At 42.1% G+C, this 15,200-nt stretch overlaps 1 protein-coding gene across 2 annotated transcripts in view; it reads left to right on the top strand.

Annotated features, from left to right (window-relative positions):
• The first annotated feature begins 7,276 nt into the window (after positions 1 to 7,276).
• Positions 7,277 to 15,200, top strand: part of LOC115153209 (apoptosis-stimulating of p53 protein 2) — a 52,346-nt gene continuing 44,422 nt past the window's right edge. For both annotated transcript variants that reach the window (XM_029698408.1, XM_029698410.1), the window contains exon 1: positions 7,277 to 7,793. In XM_029698408.1, coding sequence (XP_029554268.1) covers positions 7,767 to 7,793 — 27 coding nt within the window. In that variant the 5' untranslated portion in view covers positions 7,277 to 7,766. The remainder of the gene's footprint in view (positions 7,794 to 15,200) is intronic.

Raw genomic sequence — 15,200 nt, forward strand, 5'->3', positions numbered from 1 at the left:
TTGCTCGTTGAAATGTTTCAGGGAGCGTTTGACAGTGATGAGTGGAGGTCGTTTGACCGCTGACCCATTACGGGTGCAGGCAATGAGGCAGTGATCGCTGAGATCTTGGTTGAAAACAGCAGAGGTGTAATTAGAGGGCACATTGGTTAGGATGATATCTATGAGGGTGCCAGAGTTTGCGGCTTTGGGGTTGTACCTGGTGGGTTCATTAATAATTTGTGTGAGATTGAGGGCATCAAGCTTGGATTGTAGAATGGCTGGGGTGTTAAGCATGTCCCAGTTTAGGTCGCCTAGTAGCACGAGCTCTGAAGATAGATGGGGGGCAATCAGTTCACATATGGTGTCCAGAGCACAGCTAGGGGCCGAGGGGGGTCTATAGCAGGCGGCAACGGTGAGAGACTTGTTTTTGGAGAGATGGATTTTTAGAAGTAGAAGTTCAAATTGTTTGGGTACAGACCTGGATAGCAGGACAGAACTCTGCAGGCTATCTCTGCAGTAGATTGCAACACCGCCCCCTTTGGTCGTTCTATCTTGTCTGAAAACGTTGTAGTTAGGGATGATGATTTCACAGTTTTTGGTGGACTTCCTAAGCCAAGATTCAGACACAGCTAGGACATCCGGGTTGGCAGAGTGTGCTAAAGCAGTGAATAAAACAAACTTAGGGAGGAGGCTTCTAATGTTAACATGCATGAAACCAAGGCTATTACGGTTACAGAAGTCATCAAAAGAGAGCGCCTGGGGAGTAGGAGTGGAGCCAGGCATTGCAGGGCCTGGATTCACCTCTACATCCCCAGAGGAGCAGAGAAGAATAAGTATGAGGGTACGGCTAAAAGCTATAAGAATTGGACGTCTGTGACGTCCAGAATAGAGAGAAAAAGGAGCAGGTTTCTGGGGGCGATAAAATAGCTTCAAGGTATAATGTACAGACAAAGGTATGGTGGGATGTGAGTACAGAGGAGGTAAACCTAGGCATTTAGTGATTATGAGAGAGATATTGTCTCTAGAAACTTCATTGAAACCAGAAGATGTCATAGCATGTGTGGGTGGAGGAACTGAGAGGTTGGATAAGGTATAATGAGCAGGGCTAGAGGCTCTACAGTGAAATAAGCCAATAAACACTAACCAGAACAGCAATGGACAAGGCATATTGACATTAAGGAGAGGCATGCTTAGCCGAGTGATCAGAGGGTCCAGTGAGATTCAGACAGCTAGCCGGGCCATAGGTAGCAAGCTGGTGGAAGATGGGAGGGAGGTCTGTTTTTAGCCACCTCGTGCGTTTCCGTCTGTGGGTTAGTGGGGTTCCGTGTGGAAGGGGGGACCTGTCCAAGTTGGCAAAATAGTTAGTTATAGTGGCCCAAGAAAAGTGTCCGATAGACCTATTCAGATCGCAGCCGAAAAGACAGCTAACGATTAGCCGGCCGCAGATGGGCGATCAGGTTACGTCGCGACGGAGGGGCCAGTTGGATAACTCCCTCGGGCAGATAACGTCGGTGGTCCAGTCGTGAAGACCCGATGGGGTTCCGCATCGGCAGTAAAACGGGTCAGGATAGGTGAGTTGTAGCCCAGGAGACACTTCAGCTGGCTAGCTCAGGAACAGCCCACGAGTGGCTGACGGAACTCCTCAGCTGGCTAGCTGGCCAGCTCCGCAATAATGTGTGTTAATTCTGTTACCGACGTTGCCAATAGTCACTCAGGTAGCAGCTAGTTAGCTGCAAGATCCAGGTGTAAATGTCCAGAGCCTGCGGTAGAAATCGGGGAAAGGAGAGAGAATAGGTCCGATATGCTCTGGTCTGAGTCGCGCTGTACAAAAACTGGCGATAGCTTTTCGAGCTAATGGACAGCTGAGGACGGCTAACCGTGGCTAGCTGAACTTCAACGTTAGCCAGTGAAAATGGCTAACCTCTGGCTAGCTTCTGTTGTGGAATTCAGATGAGGTAAATAACTTTTTTTTAGTTTTTTTTTTTTTAAATTGGTGAGGCGGGAAGCAGGAGAGTGCTTTGAGGTTGAGTATTTGAATAAACAAATGTAAAAAGATAAGTGAAGAAAAAATATGTAAATATATATATATACACGAGACACGACAGGACGTCTGAACTGCTACGCCATCTTGGAACAAGTATGATATCTGTGGCATAGTGTTGTGTGACAAAACTGCAGTGGCCTTTTATTGCCTCCTATTGCCTCCAGCACAAATCAAATCAAAGTTTATTTGTCTCGTGCGCCGAATACAACAGTGAAATGCTTACTTAGAGGCTCTAACCAATAGTGCAAAAATGGTGTTAGGTGAATAATAGGTAAGTAAAGAAATAAAACAACAGTAAAAAGACAGGCTATATACAGTAGCGAGGCTATAAAAGTAGCGAGGCTACATACAGACACCGGTTTGTCAGGCTTATTGAGGTAGTATGTGCATGTAGATATGGTTAAAGTGACTATGCATATATGATGAACAGAGAGTAGCAGTAGCGTAAAAAGAGAGGTTGGCGGGTGGTGGGATACAATGCAGATAGCCCGGTTAGCCAATGTGCGGGAGCACTGGTTGGTCGGCCCAATTGAGGTAGTATGTACATGAATGTATAGTTAAAGTGACTATGCATATATGATAAACAGAGAGTAGCAGCAGCGTAAAAAGAGGCGTTGGGGGGGCACACAATGCAAATCGTCTGGGTAGCCATTTGATTACCTGTTTTATGGCTTGGGGTAAAAACTGTTGACAAGCCTTTTTGTCCTAGACTTGGCACTCCGGTACCGCTTGCCAAGCGATAGTAGAGAGAACAGTCTATGACTGGGGTGGCTGAGGTCTTTGACCATTTTTAGGGCCTTCCTCTGACACTGCCTGGTGTAGAGGTCCTGGATGGCAGGCAGCTTAGCCCCAGTGATGTACTGGGCCGTACATACTACCCTCTGTAGTGCCTTGTGGTCAGAGGCCGAGAAATTACCGTACCAGGCAGTGATGCAACCTCTTGCAGAAGATTTGCTGGTACTGCACGTCTCCTGGAAAGACATGGTTGTGTTATGTGGTGTTGACATTTGACACTTTTTGTGGAAGGGATGTAAGGCAACACTCCATTGTCCTGTGTTTACAGACATATTCAATATCTCCCTATCCCAGTATGCTGTCCCCACTTGTTTCAAGATGTTCACCATTGTTCCTGGAACCAAGAAAGCAAAAGTAACTGAACTAAATGACTATCGCCCCATAACACTCACGTCTGTCATCATGAAGTGCTTTGAGAGGATAGTTTAGGATATATGACCTCTACCTTACCTGACATCCTAGACCCACTTCAGTTTGCTTACCGGCCCAATAGATCCACAGACGATGCAATCGCCATCGCACTGCACACTGTCCCATCCCATCTAGACAAGAGGAATACCTATGTAAGAATGCTGTTCATTGACTATAGCTCAGGGCCCTGGGTCTGAACCCTGCCCTCTGCAACTGGGTCCTAGACTTCATGACAGTCTGCCCCCAGGTGGTGAAGGTAGGAAACAACACCTCCCCTTCACTGATCTTCAACACAGAGGCCCCACAAGGGTGCATGCTCTGCATCCTCCTGTACTCCCTGTTCACCCATGACTGCGTGGCCACACACACCTCCAACTCAACCATCAAGTTTGCAGACGACACAACAGTAGTAGGCCTGATTACCAACAATGACGAGACAGCTTACAGGGAGGAGGTGAAGGACCTGGAAGAGTGGTGCCAGGAAAATAACCTCTCACTTAACGTCAACAAAACAAAGGAGCTGATCGTGGACTTCAGGAAACACCAGAGGGAGCACGCCCCTATCCACATCGACGGGACCGCATTGGAGAAGGTGGAAAGCTTCAAGTTCCTCAGCGTACACATCACTGACGATCTGAAATGGTCCACCCACACAGACAGTGTGGTAAAGAAGACACAATAGCAACAGCGCCTGGCCCCTTAAACCCTCACAAACTTTTACAGATGCACAATTCAAATCAAATCAAATCAAATTTATTTATATAGCCCTTCGTATATCAGCTGAAATCTCAAAGTGCTGTACAGAAACCCAGCCTAAAACCCCAAACAGCAAGCAATGCATGTGAAAGAAGCACGGTGGCTAGGAAAAACTCCCTAGGAAAAACTCCCTAGAAAGGCCAAAAACCTAGGAAGAAACCTAGAGAGGAACCAGGCTATGAGGGGTGGCCAGTCCTCTTCTGGCTGTGCCGGGTGGATATTATAACAGAACATGGTCAAGATGTTAAAATGTTCATAAATGACCAGCATGGTCAAATAATAATAATCATTGTAGTTGTCGAGGGTGCAACAAGCATGTCCGGTGAACAGGTCAGGGTTCCGTAGCCGCAGGCAGAACAGTTGAAACTGGAGCAGCAGCATGGCCAGGTGGACTGGGGACAGCAAGGAGTCATCATGCCAGGTAGTCCCGAGGCATGGTCCTAGGGCTCAGGTCCTCCGAGAGAAAGAAAGAAAGAAAGAGAGAAAGAGAGAATTAGAGAGAGCATATTTAAATTCACACAGGACACCGGATAAGACAAGGGAATACTCCAGATGTAACAGACTGACCCTAGCCCCCCGGCACATAAACTACTGCAGCATAAATACTGGAGGCTGAGACAGGAGGGATCAGAAGACACTGTGGCCCCATCCGATGATACCCTCGGACAGGGCCAAACAGGCAGGATATAACCCCACCCACTTTGCCAAAGCACAGCCCCCACACCACTACAATTGAGAACATCCTGTCAGTGTCACTCCTGCTCCTCCCCTCCAGCGTACGACGTCGCCAGAATACTAAACACAATACTAACCACGGGTCCTGGGATTCACCATTACGCACACCTGATAATCATTATGATTCACACCTGGACTCCATTACCTTCATCATTTCCTCCCCTTTATATGTCACTTTCCCATGTTCACTCACCAGTTGGCAGCTCACCATTGATTTGAACACTTTAAAACTGTGTTTTGACATTGGACTATTTATCAAAATGTGTTATCAACAGGAAACAACGACTGCATAATTTTAAACTGAAGTTTTAGGAATATAAAAAGAAATATCCAATGGTATTGTACTTAATCAGGTAAAACCTTCTGAATATAATTTACACTGTAAATGTAAATATTATCCACAAAACATGACTTGCCCCTTATAATTACACACACATAAGTTATGCAAGCTAACAACCAGCATAGACAGCAAGCTACTGTAGCTTGCTAGCTAACTAGCTGCATTGTTCCATGCATGTTCGGCTGTGGTCTTGAGGGCGGCTTACAACCTGGGAGACACAGTTGCCTGTCAGGCATCGTTCAGGGCTTAAAAGCCCAGCATCACGATCAATGCAGCCACAGGGCTCATTGATGAAGTGATTATCTAGCATCTGAACAAATAATGGATGATGCGTGATCTCGACAAAACAACTTTTGTTATGTGGTGATCATGAGTTAAATAAGTCGTGATCTCGACATAATGAGGTAAAAATGTGTTTTATTCATATGTCCTGGACTTCCATCCTTATGTTATCTTGTACACTTCTTATTATAGATTTCTATTTCAATATACTTTAATTTACAAATAAAAGCATGTTAGTGTGGAGAAGTTAATTAATAATGGCATGTCTCAAGCTGGACACATTGGCAGCCAGGATCTTTAGTCTCCACAGAGTGTTAACAGGAAGGCCAAAAAAGATAATCAAGGACATCAACCACCCGAGCCTGTTTGCCCCGCTATCATCCAGAAGGCGAGGTCAGTACAGGTGCATCCAAGCTGGGACCGAGAGACTGAAAAACAGCTTCTATCTCAAGGTCATCAGACTGCTAAAACATCTTCAGGATTGGTGGGTTCCCTGCAGGACGGTTGAGCTAATGTTGGCTAATGTGATTTGCATGAGGTTGTAAGTAACAAGAACATTTCCCAGGACATAGACATATCTGATATTGGCCGAAAGCTTAAATTCTTGTTAATCTAACTGCACTGTCCAATTTACAGTAGCTATTACAGTGAAAGAATACCACGCTATTGTTTGAGGAGAGTGCACAGTTTTGAACATGAAAAGTTATTAATAAAGAAATTAGGCACATTTTGGCAGTCTTGATACAAAAGTTTTAACAGAAATGCATTGGATCAGCCTAAAACGTTTTATATACACTGCTGCCATCTAGTGGCCAAAATCTAAATTGCACCTGGGGTGGAATAATACATTATGGCTTTTCTCTTGCATTTCAAAGATGATGGTACAAAAACAACACAAAAAATTGTTTTTTTTTTCTTTGTATTATCTTTCACCAGATCTAATGTGTTATATTCTCCTACATTCCTTTCACATTTCCACAAACTTCAAAGTGTTTCATTTCAAATGTTACCAAGAAAATGCATATCCTTGCTTCAGGGCCTGAGCTACAGGCAGTTAGATTTGGGTATGTCATTTTAGGTGAAATTTGAAAAAAGGGTCCAATCCTTAAGAGGTTCAGCCATCACTAGCACATTAGAGGATGCTGCATATAGGCATAGACTAGAAATCATTGGCCACTTTAAGGAATGGGACACTAGTCACTTAAAATAATGTTTACATATCTTGGCATTACTCATCTCATATGTATGTACTGTATTCTATACGATTCTACAGTGTTTTAGTCACTTAATAATGTTTACATTTCTGGCATTACTCATCTCATATGTATGCTGTATTCTATACTTCTACGGTATCTTAGTCACTTAATAATGTTTACATATCTTGCATTTCTCATCATATGTATATACTGTTTTCTATACTATTCTACTGTATCTTAGTCCTTTCCTGCTCTGACATCGCTCAACCATATATGTATATAGTCTTAATTCATTCCTTCTTAGATTTGTGTGTATTGGGTATATGTTGTGTAATTTGTTAAACTATTACTTGTTAGATATTACTGCACTCTCGGAGCTTGAAGCGCAAGCATTTCGCTACACCCGCACTAACATCTGCTAAACACGTGTATGTGACCAATCAAATTTGATTTGATTTGCTTTGATTTTAACGCACCATGTTCCCCTTATCCTACAGTCGATGGAGAAATCAACTTGAGTGTTCAGAGATAACGCTTCTGTTATTCCAACTGGCATGGACGTGGCTAGAGTCTTCCGAGGTTTAAGGATAATTAGTCTGAAACTAGGGGATTGGTGCAGTGTGCTCCCTCACTGCTTTTGCACCCGGTTTAGCTTAATCGAACTCCCTCATTGTACGAAACGAGGCGGGGCTTAAATTCCAATGGGATGAGTTGGATGAGTTTCCTCCTCTACGTCACTCTGGGATAGGCTGCTAGATCTCCACCGAACTAGTACGCTGTCAGCGGTGTTTCAGGGCTGGATAGGCACCTACGGCCTCGGAAAACTATTGCAAAAATATATCAAATACCATCGCACATATCCGTGTTATTTGATCGTTTTGGGTAATGGCCAGGCAATAATTTGCGATTCGAACGCAATGCGTTTCCGTCCACGACTACCAACTTCTAAGCAATACAATCGCCACTAAAAACTTTCTTTTCCAGAAGGCCTTGCATTTTGTTACAACAGGTCCACGGCATATGAAGAGAGGAGACTGATTAGGCTATTAGACAACGAAATAAATTGTATTATCTTTGGCCTTTTTTACAATTCAACAACAGAAGAGAACTCATCGTCTCGATTATATCGGACAGGCTACGGGACAGGATCGGGATTAAAAATACATTGAGCTGCAACGCCACCAGCTTTCCTAGATACTACGATCCACGGAATTATTTAACTGGTTAAATGCGGTACGAAGCTAAAATGATGCCGGTGAGAATTTCTGCCTTTAATTGCTTGAAAAAAGTTGTCACTCTACTCGCCTATTTGTTTCTGTGGTAGATATCTTACGCAACATTGTAGCGTTCTCGTCGGGCATTAAATTGACACATGGGCCTTGCCATACTGTTGGTTACATTGTTGTGATCTCCACCAGTGTGTTTTCAGACATAAAGAAAAACTCAAGTTGCATTACACGTTATACATTACAATTTACACAGTTTCATTGTATGTATGTATTGTGTGTGTGTGTGACTTTCTTTCTATAGGGTTGATGCAATTTAATGGTAGGCTGCCTAATTCATGACAAATTATAGACATTTAACAGATTTTCAGATTCGTTAAGTGTTCAGATTTTCAGTGTTCGTTCTTTTAAAAACGGCAAATCTTGAAGTTTTTGTAGAGCCTGCTAGGCTAAAACCTTAATGGTGGTTATAACCTTTTAATTATTTATTCACTAGGAAGCTATTTATTATTGTTTACATTGGAAAAACCCATACACAGCACTGACTTGCAGAGAAGCCTAATGCATAATCAATCACCCGAGTGTCTACATTTATGTCCATAGGAGATTGAGCATTTCTCATCGATCTTTGTTCAAAAGCTCATTAATCCGATAGTTTTGACACAGATACATAATTTTGAACGTGGCAGTTATTGTTTTTCCTTGAACAAGTCACCCACCAACTCTGTAGTAGAGGGCTGCATTCCCGACGGATAATTGCAGGTCCAGACAGAATTTCCGCGCGGTCTTTTTTTACATTCTGCGTGCGGTCAGACAGAACTTTTGGATGAAACGATTTTTTTTCTACCTATTGTATTAAAAGCAGCTCTGTTTCATTATTCACAGACTCAGAATTAGCTGCGTCAAGTTCAGTAGCCATTATAGCCTGATGAAGACAGCTTGTCTGTCGAAACATTGGTTATTAAATTATTGCATCTGAGCTCCTAGAGTGCGGCTCTCCTTTTCTTTCTCCAGTTCAGTATCCTGCCTAGTTGGGTGTGTAAGATCAAGTACGCCTACAGTGGGCTATATCAGAGATACTGACGAGATGCTTGTGTCTCCGCCCTAAGAATGGAATTTGTTGACCACAGGGTGGAACGGCGGGCTGTCAAGCACACGCCTATTCCTAGCTTGGAATTGTTAGATACGTCTTGTTATTTGAATACTTTTTTCAAATATTCGATGAGGGGTGTTGATGTCAACTGTCTGTGTTCAATGGAGAGTGAGATGTTATGCTAGCTTTCTGAATATGCATAGACCATCTCAAATTCCAACAGGGACCCCCCCATACAAAAACTGCTTGCTTAATAATTATCTGCTTAAAGTGGACAGAGTTTTGGGCTGAGTAAACCCTCTTGCTTTGCCTCTTCTCTGGCTATATGAAAGAGTAGGCTGCCTTTGTCTATGCATGGGTGTAGAATCATGTGGCAGTTATCTTTCCAAGGAAATTAACTAAAATATAATTAGGCAATAGTGAACTACATTGCCTAAAAATAAATATTGATCCCCATCTGAAAATCGTCCCACTACTAAAAGATAGGCTATACGCAAAACTTATCTCAAGAGAAAGTGCAAGTGTCCACTCTCTCAAACTCTGCTCTCTTCAAACTGCATCTAGCCTATTGGCTGATATAGCCCAGTAATACCGATAGCCTAATATATTGGGCCACGTGAGAATCTGGTAATTTAACCTATTCCTTTTAGCACATTTTGATTTTGCCTTTAGGGTGCAAAATTGCTGGGACCATGGTTGGCAAGTGAGCTGTGTCACATACACCAAAAATAACATTGCAGGACTGTGGTTGGGTTCGGGAGCGGGTGGGAGTTGGACAAAAAGCGAGCGGGTACGGAATAAAAAGCTGCTGGCAGGAGTGGGATGAAGTGATCATTCCCACACATACCAGTTGGTAATGTGGACCCCTGCCAACATGAGAGATCCATTCCTTTTGCTGCAGTGCTGAGCTCTATCTTTCATCACTTTTATTGAAATAGTATTACTTACTAAACAGATAGGTAGCCTGCAGTGTGTGCATCTCTTGCCCTCATTCTTCTCTTTCCTGTAACTGGATGAGTGAGTGAATGAATCATGTTGTCAGGCAGCAGTGTCAGAGTACTCTCAGGATGACTCCCGTCTGCTAGATTTGTCCTAGCGCCACTATTCACACCCAGCCATTTATCACCAACCTCCATTCACATGGATATCAATATAAATCCTTATTCTTACCATACCATGTAGCTTTTTATAGGCACAGGAGACCTTGGGCCCGCTGGGGTGTGTCCGTATGTGCACGTGCTTTTGGTGTGTTAGCTTCTACTCTGTGCTATCAGTACGATCAGCATAATCCCTATCACAATATAGCCACATTAGAACATGAGGTATTGTCTGTGCTTGTACAGTGCTCTGTGGGAGTTAGAATGTAGCAGCATTGTGGCTGCCTTGAGTGGGGGACGGCGATAAAGGGGGTCACTGTTTTCTTAGGACAATGGGCAGCGACTCTTTATGATAGTGTGGAATAGGTGATTATGTGTGTCTTGTCAGTCTATGAAAAGAGATGCTCTCCATTTATTGGCCCATTGTGGGTGTAGGCTAGTTGTACACAATAGTTTTACTCTGATCTACCTTCTGTCACAGCTAGCACTGATTAACACATTTGGTCTTGAGCTGTGTACACAATGTTGTAATCAAAGCTTGTTTTTTTTGCAGGTTTATTTTAGGGAGGTTAGTGTGGTTTTGAATTGATTAACCCCTGCCATGTTACAGTTTTGAAGGGTAATGAGGTAATACTCTGGTTAGCCTATAGGCCTAACTTTCTTTATTGGCCAAATCTCATGTTGAATGATTTAAAAATGTATACTGTTACAATGAGTTCTTAAACCTATACACATTTGTTCCTAAACAGCAATGAAGTGTTCAATGTTGACTTAAACATGTTGTCTTAATCAACCAAAACAACAACCACATCAAACTAGGCTTGTGGTGATCGAATGGTGGGAAAATTAGGTAATGATGTGGGCAGCCCTGCTTTACTTTGCTGTAGAGTCAACAGAAACCTGAGGCTTTCTCTGTGTGACGACTGACTGGCTTTGTGTTGACTCTCTGGGAGGGCTCCTTATGCAACACCTGACATTCACACCAGTCAGGTGGAGGTTAGCTAGGCTGGGAGATCCAAGGACACATATACAACTGTAAACAAATGGACCTCCACATGAAATGATCATGGGACCATAATGAATCAACTGCTGAAGGCTAGTTGTAAAAAAAACAACAAACAATGCCTTTTAATAATAAAATAGGCAAGGTGCGGCACGAATGTCATGGATTTTTCTGCCATTGAAATCCTTGGGCAGCCCGCTTAAGTGCTTTTTTTGTGTTGTCTTAGTCCAAACAGTGTAAAATATTTAAGCAATAAGGCCCGAGAGGGGTGTGTTATATGGCCAATATACCACGGCTAAGGGCTGTTCTGCCTGGAAGCAGCCCTTAGCTGTGGTATATTAGCCATATAACACAAACACCGAGGTGCCTTATTGCTATTATTAACTGGTTACCAACGTAATTAGAAGAGTAAAAATATGTTTTGTCATACCCATGGTATACAATCTGATATACCACGGCTTTCAACCAATCAGTATTCTGTGCTCCAACCACACAGTTTATAAATATATTCATACACTTTAAGCCTGAGACCCAAATTAGAAATTCTGTGTTTTCCTGGGACCCAAGTTTTTGAAAACATGCAACTATATGTAAATATCAGTACATTTCATTGCCCTTATGCCCATAAACAAGTGCAACATAGACTAATAACAATTAAATGAAATACCCATAAATAGCTATTCATGTTTATTTTTCCCCATTAAAAACAACACTCTTACATATGTCTAGGTTGGAACTGTTGCTGTTAAAATACAATAAATAACTAAAATTCTGAACTGATTGATCACATCAATCAGATGTAGACTAGAAAACACACTCACAGTCATTACATTACATTTAAGTCATTTAGCAGACGCTCTTATCCAGAGCGACTTACAAATTGGAGTCCTAATGAGAGGTGTGTTGCTGGTTGAAGTTTTCAACAAGCAGGTCTATTCTGGGCTCAGGTTTTAACAGTGCAACCCTGAGGTCATGCTCAGCATTGAGTCTGTTTCTTTACTTGTTTCTTAAGTATGCCAGAGTTGAGAACCTTGACTGATAGGTTTCTGGTGCCAAACTGGATCAGAACCGCTTCCTGCTGTAGATGAGCAACCCAGAACTGTGTGAGTGTGTTTGCCTCAATCATCTTGCGTCAGTGTATTCCAGTTAAGAATAAAAATGATTACTTGTGTTTTAACAGCAACATTTTTTTCCCATTTTCATCTGTACTGTTACATAGTGCAACACTATCAGTAGCTAGATAGCTTGCTTTGGCTAAAGTTAGCTAGCTAGCTATTAGGTGTGTGTACAAGGGGATTGTTTGAAAGATAAACTCGCATCGACTACTATGAGAGATAGTATTCCCTTCTGCTTATCATCACCTGTTATAAAATGGCAAAAATGCCTTGCTAGTTGATTTACTTTTCCATTGTCGAAGCACTGTTTCCTGAAGCATTTCTGTCCTGTTTTGAAAGAACTCCCTGGGTTTACCGTCATGCTGTGGATGTTTGTTCAGGACCTGTCATTTTAATCTGTTCGTTTTGAGAGACTCATTACTAAGCACTTCCCCGCACAAAACACATTGTGGGCGCTCCTCGTTATTACTCCAAGTTTGTATTAAACCAAGAGAAACACATCGCTGTATTTGCGTTTCATGACAATTGAGCTCAGTCAGAACTTGTGGCTAACTTGAGTCCATTACATGATGGCGAGTGGGAATGACAAGCCAGTGGCTGACAGCGCATCATCTGCTGCTGAAGAAAACTGCAGAAAAAAGATCTGGTAAACCGAAGCACACTGGCATCTTCCACTCGCGCAGCTGCCAACCTGAGCAGACACACTGCTGCTAAACAGAGAGCGCACTGCAGTTGTACTTGGCCAAAATCAATTCCAGTAATTCATGAAATAATTATGCATTTACTGTGACACGTTGCGACCCACCATTAACAGGTTTGCAACCCACTTTGCGTCGCGACCCATATTTAAAAAAAAAAAAAAAGGCTGATTTATAACATGGCATTTATGAATACTAGTTTCTGATTGGCTTGAAGGGCATTCTAGAGCGTGCATTATTTCCATTTAACGCATGGTATAATTGTATGGTTTTGAAGTTCTTACATGTTATTTCGATTTTCATAATAGCAAGGTAGGATGATGGTTTGTTAGCTGAGCTAGCAAGTCTGTTTGTATGGTTACCAAGGCAACTACTCTAGCTAGTATGCTAGCTAGTATGCTAGCTACTCCAGTGGATGTTGTCACCTTTCTACTGGTAAATGAATACATTTCTAACGGCAAATATGTTCATTTATAGCGATGGTATCAAAGGGATAATCAACTCAGGGCTCTGTGTTATCTAGAAAATACTGTAATGCTATGGAAGGTCATGCGTTGTGGAACACACCTTCCACGTTTTGTACTATTTTCCAGAGAACATAGGTCCTCGTTGAGTGTCCCTAGATATTTTGGGACAGAAAAACACTTTCAATGTAAACTTAAATGACTGAAACAGATATAAAGTATGTAGAAAATATTATGGACCTATACAATTTGTAAATAATATAGGCCTAATCTTTGAGAACTAACAATCGCCAAAATAAAAGCCAGACAGTCCTGGAGAATTGCAGGAAATTTGCTTTAAAACTACAAGAACTTGTCTCAGCTCCATGGAGAAATTTGTAGAATTGCAGGAAATGGGTTTAAAAATGTCTACGCCACCAAGATGGGGCCTCTAAAATGTGCTCTAAAATTCAGACTGGCTGACTGTGCTCCTGCCATGCCCACCACTTAAGCCCCTCTTTGATCCCAATAAATCCCTGGAAGGGATTTGTAGAGGAGTGATTGTTATATGCTAATATTAATATCTAGATAGGCTAGTGTATCATGTACTTTACATCTGGAGACTCCACTGAATAGCCTCAGTCATAAATGTTCTGAATGGGTTTCCTCCCCATAGTAGCTTAATGAGAATGGTTTTGGGTGTAGTTACTGAACCTGACCCTTCAGAAGAAGGGAGAAGGCACGGCACCATAAAATCACCCTGTAGGTGTCTACTTACCTGGCATAGAATCCAGAGTGCCTGACGTGACGTCCGTGGTGGATTCAGGTGAAAGGGGTAAGGGTGTGTGGCTATACTGTAGAGAGACTGACGCAGTGAGGACATTGGGTGTCATGTCGGGGGCATTAATCCTAGTTCACCCATGGGCATGAGAGAGGCCAGAGTAGAGCACTGCAGCAACCAGGGTTGGTCAGAGGAAGATTGTGTCCCACACTCACTCACCTGTGCTAATGATCTTGTTATACTTTATCCTGCTCATTCCAAATTCGGCTTAATAAAGACATTAAAACCTCTTAAGATCTGACCCTTTTTTTCAATTGTCGCCTAAAATGACATAAACAAATCTAACTGCCTGTAGCTCAGGACTTGAAGCAAGGATATGCATATTTTTGATACCATTTGAAAGGAACCACAGAAGTTTGTGGAAATGTGAAGTTAATGTAGGAGAATATAGCACATTAGATCTGGTAAAAGATAGTACAAAGAAATAAAAAAAATAAAAAATGTTTTTTTTTCTGTCTTTGAAATTGCAGAGAATGGTCATACTATAATATTGCAGTTTAGGCGCAATTTAGATTTTAGCCACTAGATGGCAGCAGTGTGCGTAAATTTTCAGATTGATCCAGTGAAGCATTGCAATACTGGACAATATTTGTGCTGAATTAGTCAATTGATACGCTTTCAAGTACATAACTATAGAGAACATACAAAAATGATATGGTTATACAAAATTTAAGTTTACACACTACCAGGAATGTCATACATGATGGATCATTAGCTTTATACACTAACTTTCACACATCTAGATGGCCAGGCGTGGTGGGTGTGGAACCAGAGACAGCAGGGATTCAAACCGTAGAGCCCAGTTCTTATATTTGAATATAAAAATGGATTTTATCAATCATAACTATGCTACATTTTATCTCTGGGACCCACAGGATGACAAATCAGAGCAAGATTACTGAATGTAAGTATATTATTATCCTTCAACGGTGAATGTATCAAACCAGTTGCCATGACACATTTGTTGTTGTTGTGCACTCCTCAAACAATAGAATGGTAATGTTTCACTGTAATAGCTACTGTATATTGGAAAGTGCAGTTAGATTAACAAGAAATTAAGCGTTCTGCCTATATAAGACATGTCTATGTCCAGGAAACTTTTCTGTTACTTACAACGTCATGCTAATTATATTAGCGCACGTTAGC

The sequence above is a fragment of the Salmo trutta genome, chromosome 18, assembly GCF_901001165.1.
Source record: "Salmo trutta chromosome 18, fSalTru1.1, whole genome shotgun sequence".
Lineage (NCBI taxonomy): Eukaryota > Metazoa > Chordata > Actinopteri > Salmoniformes > Salmonidae > Salmo > Salmo trutta.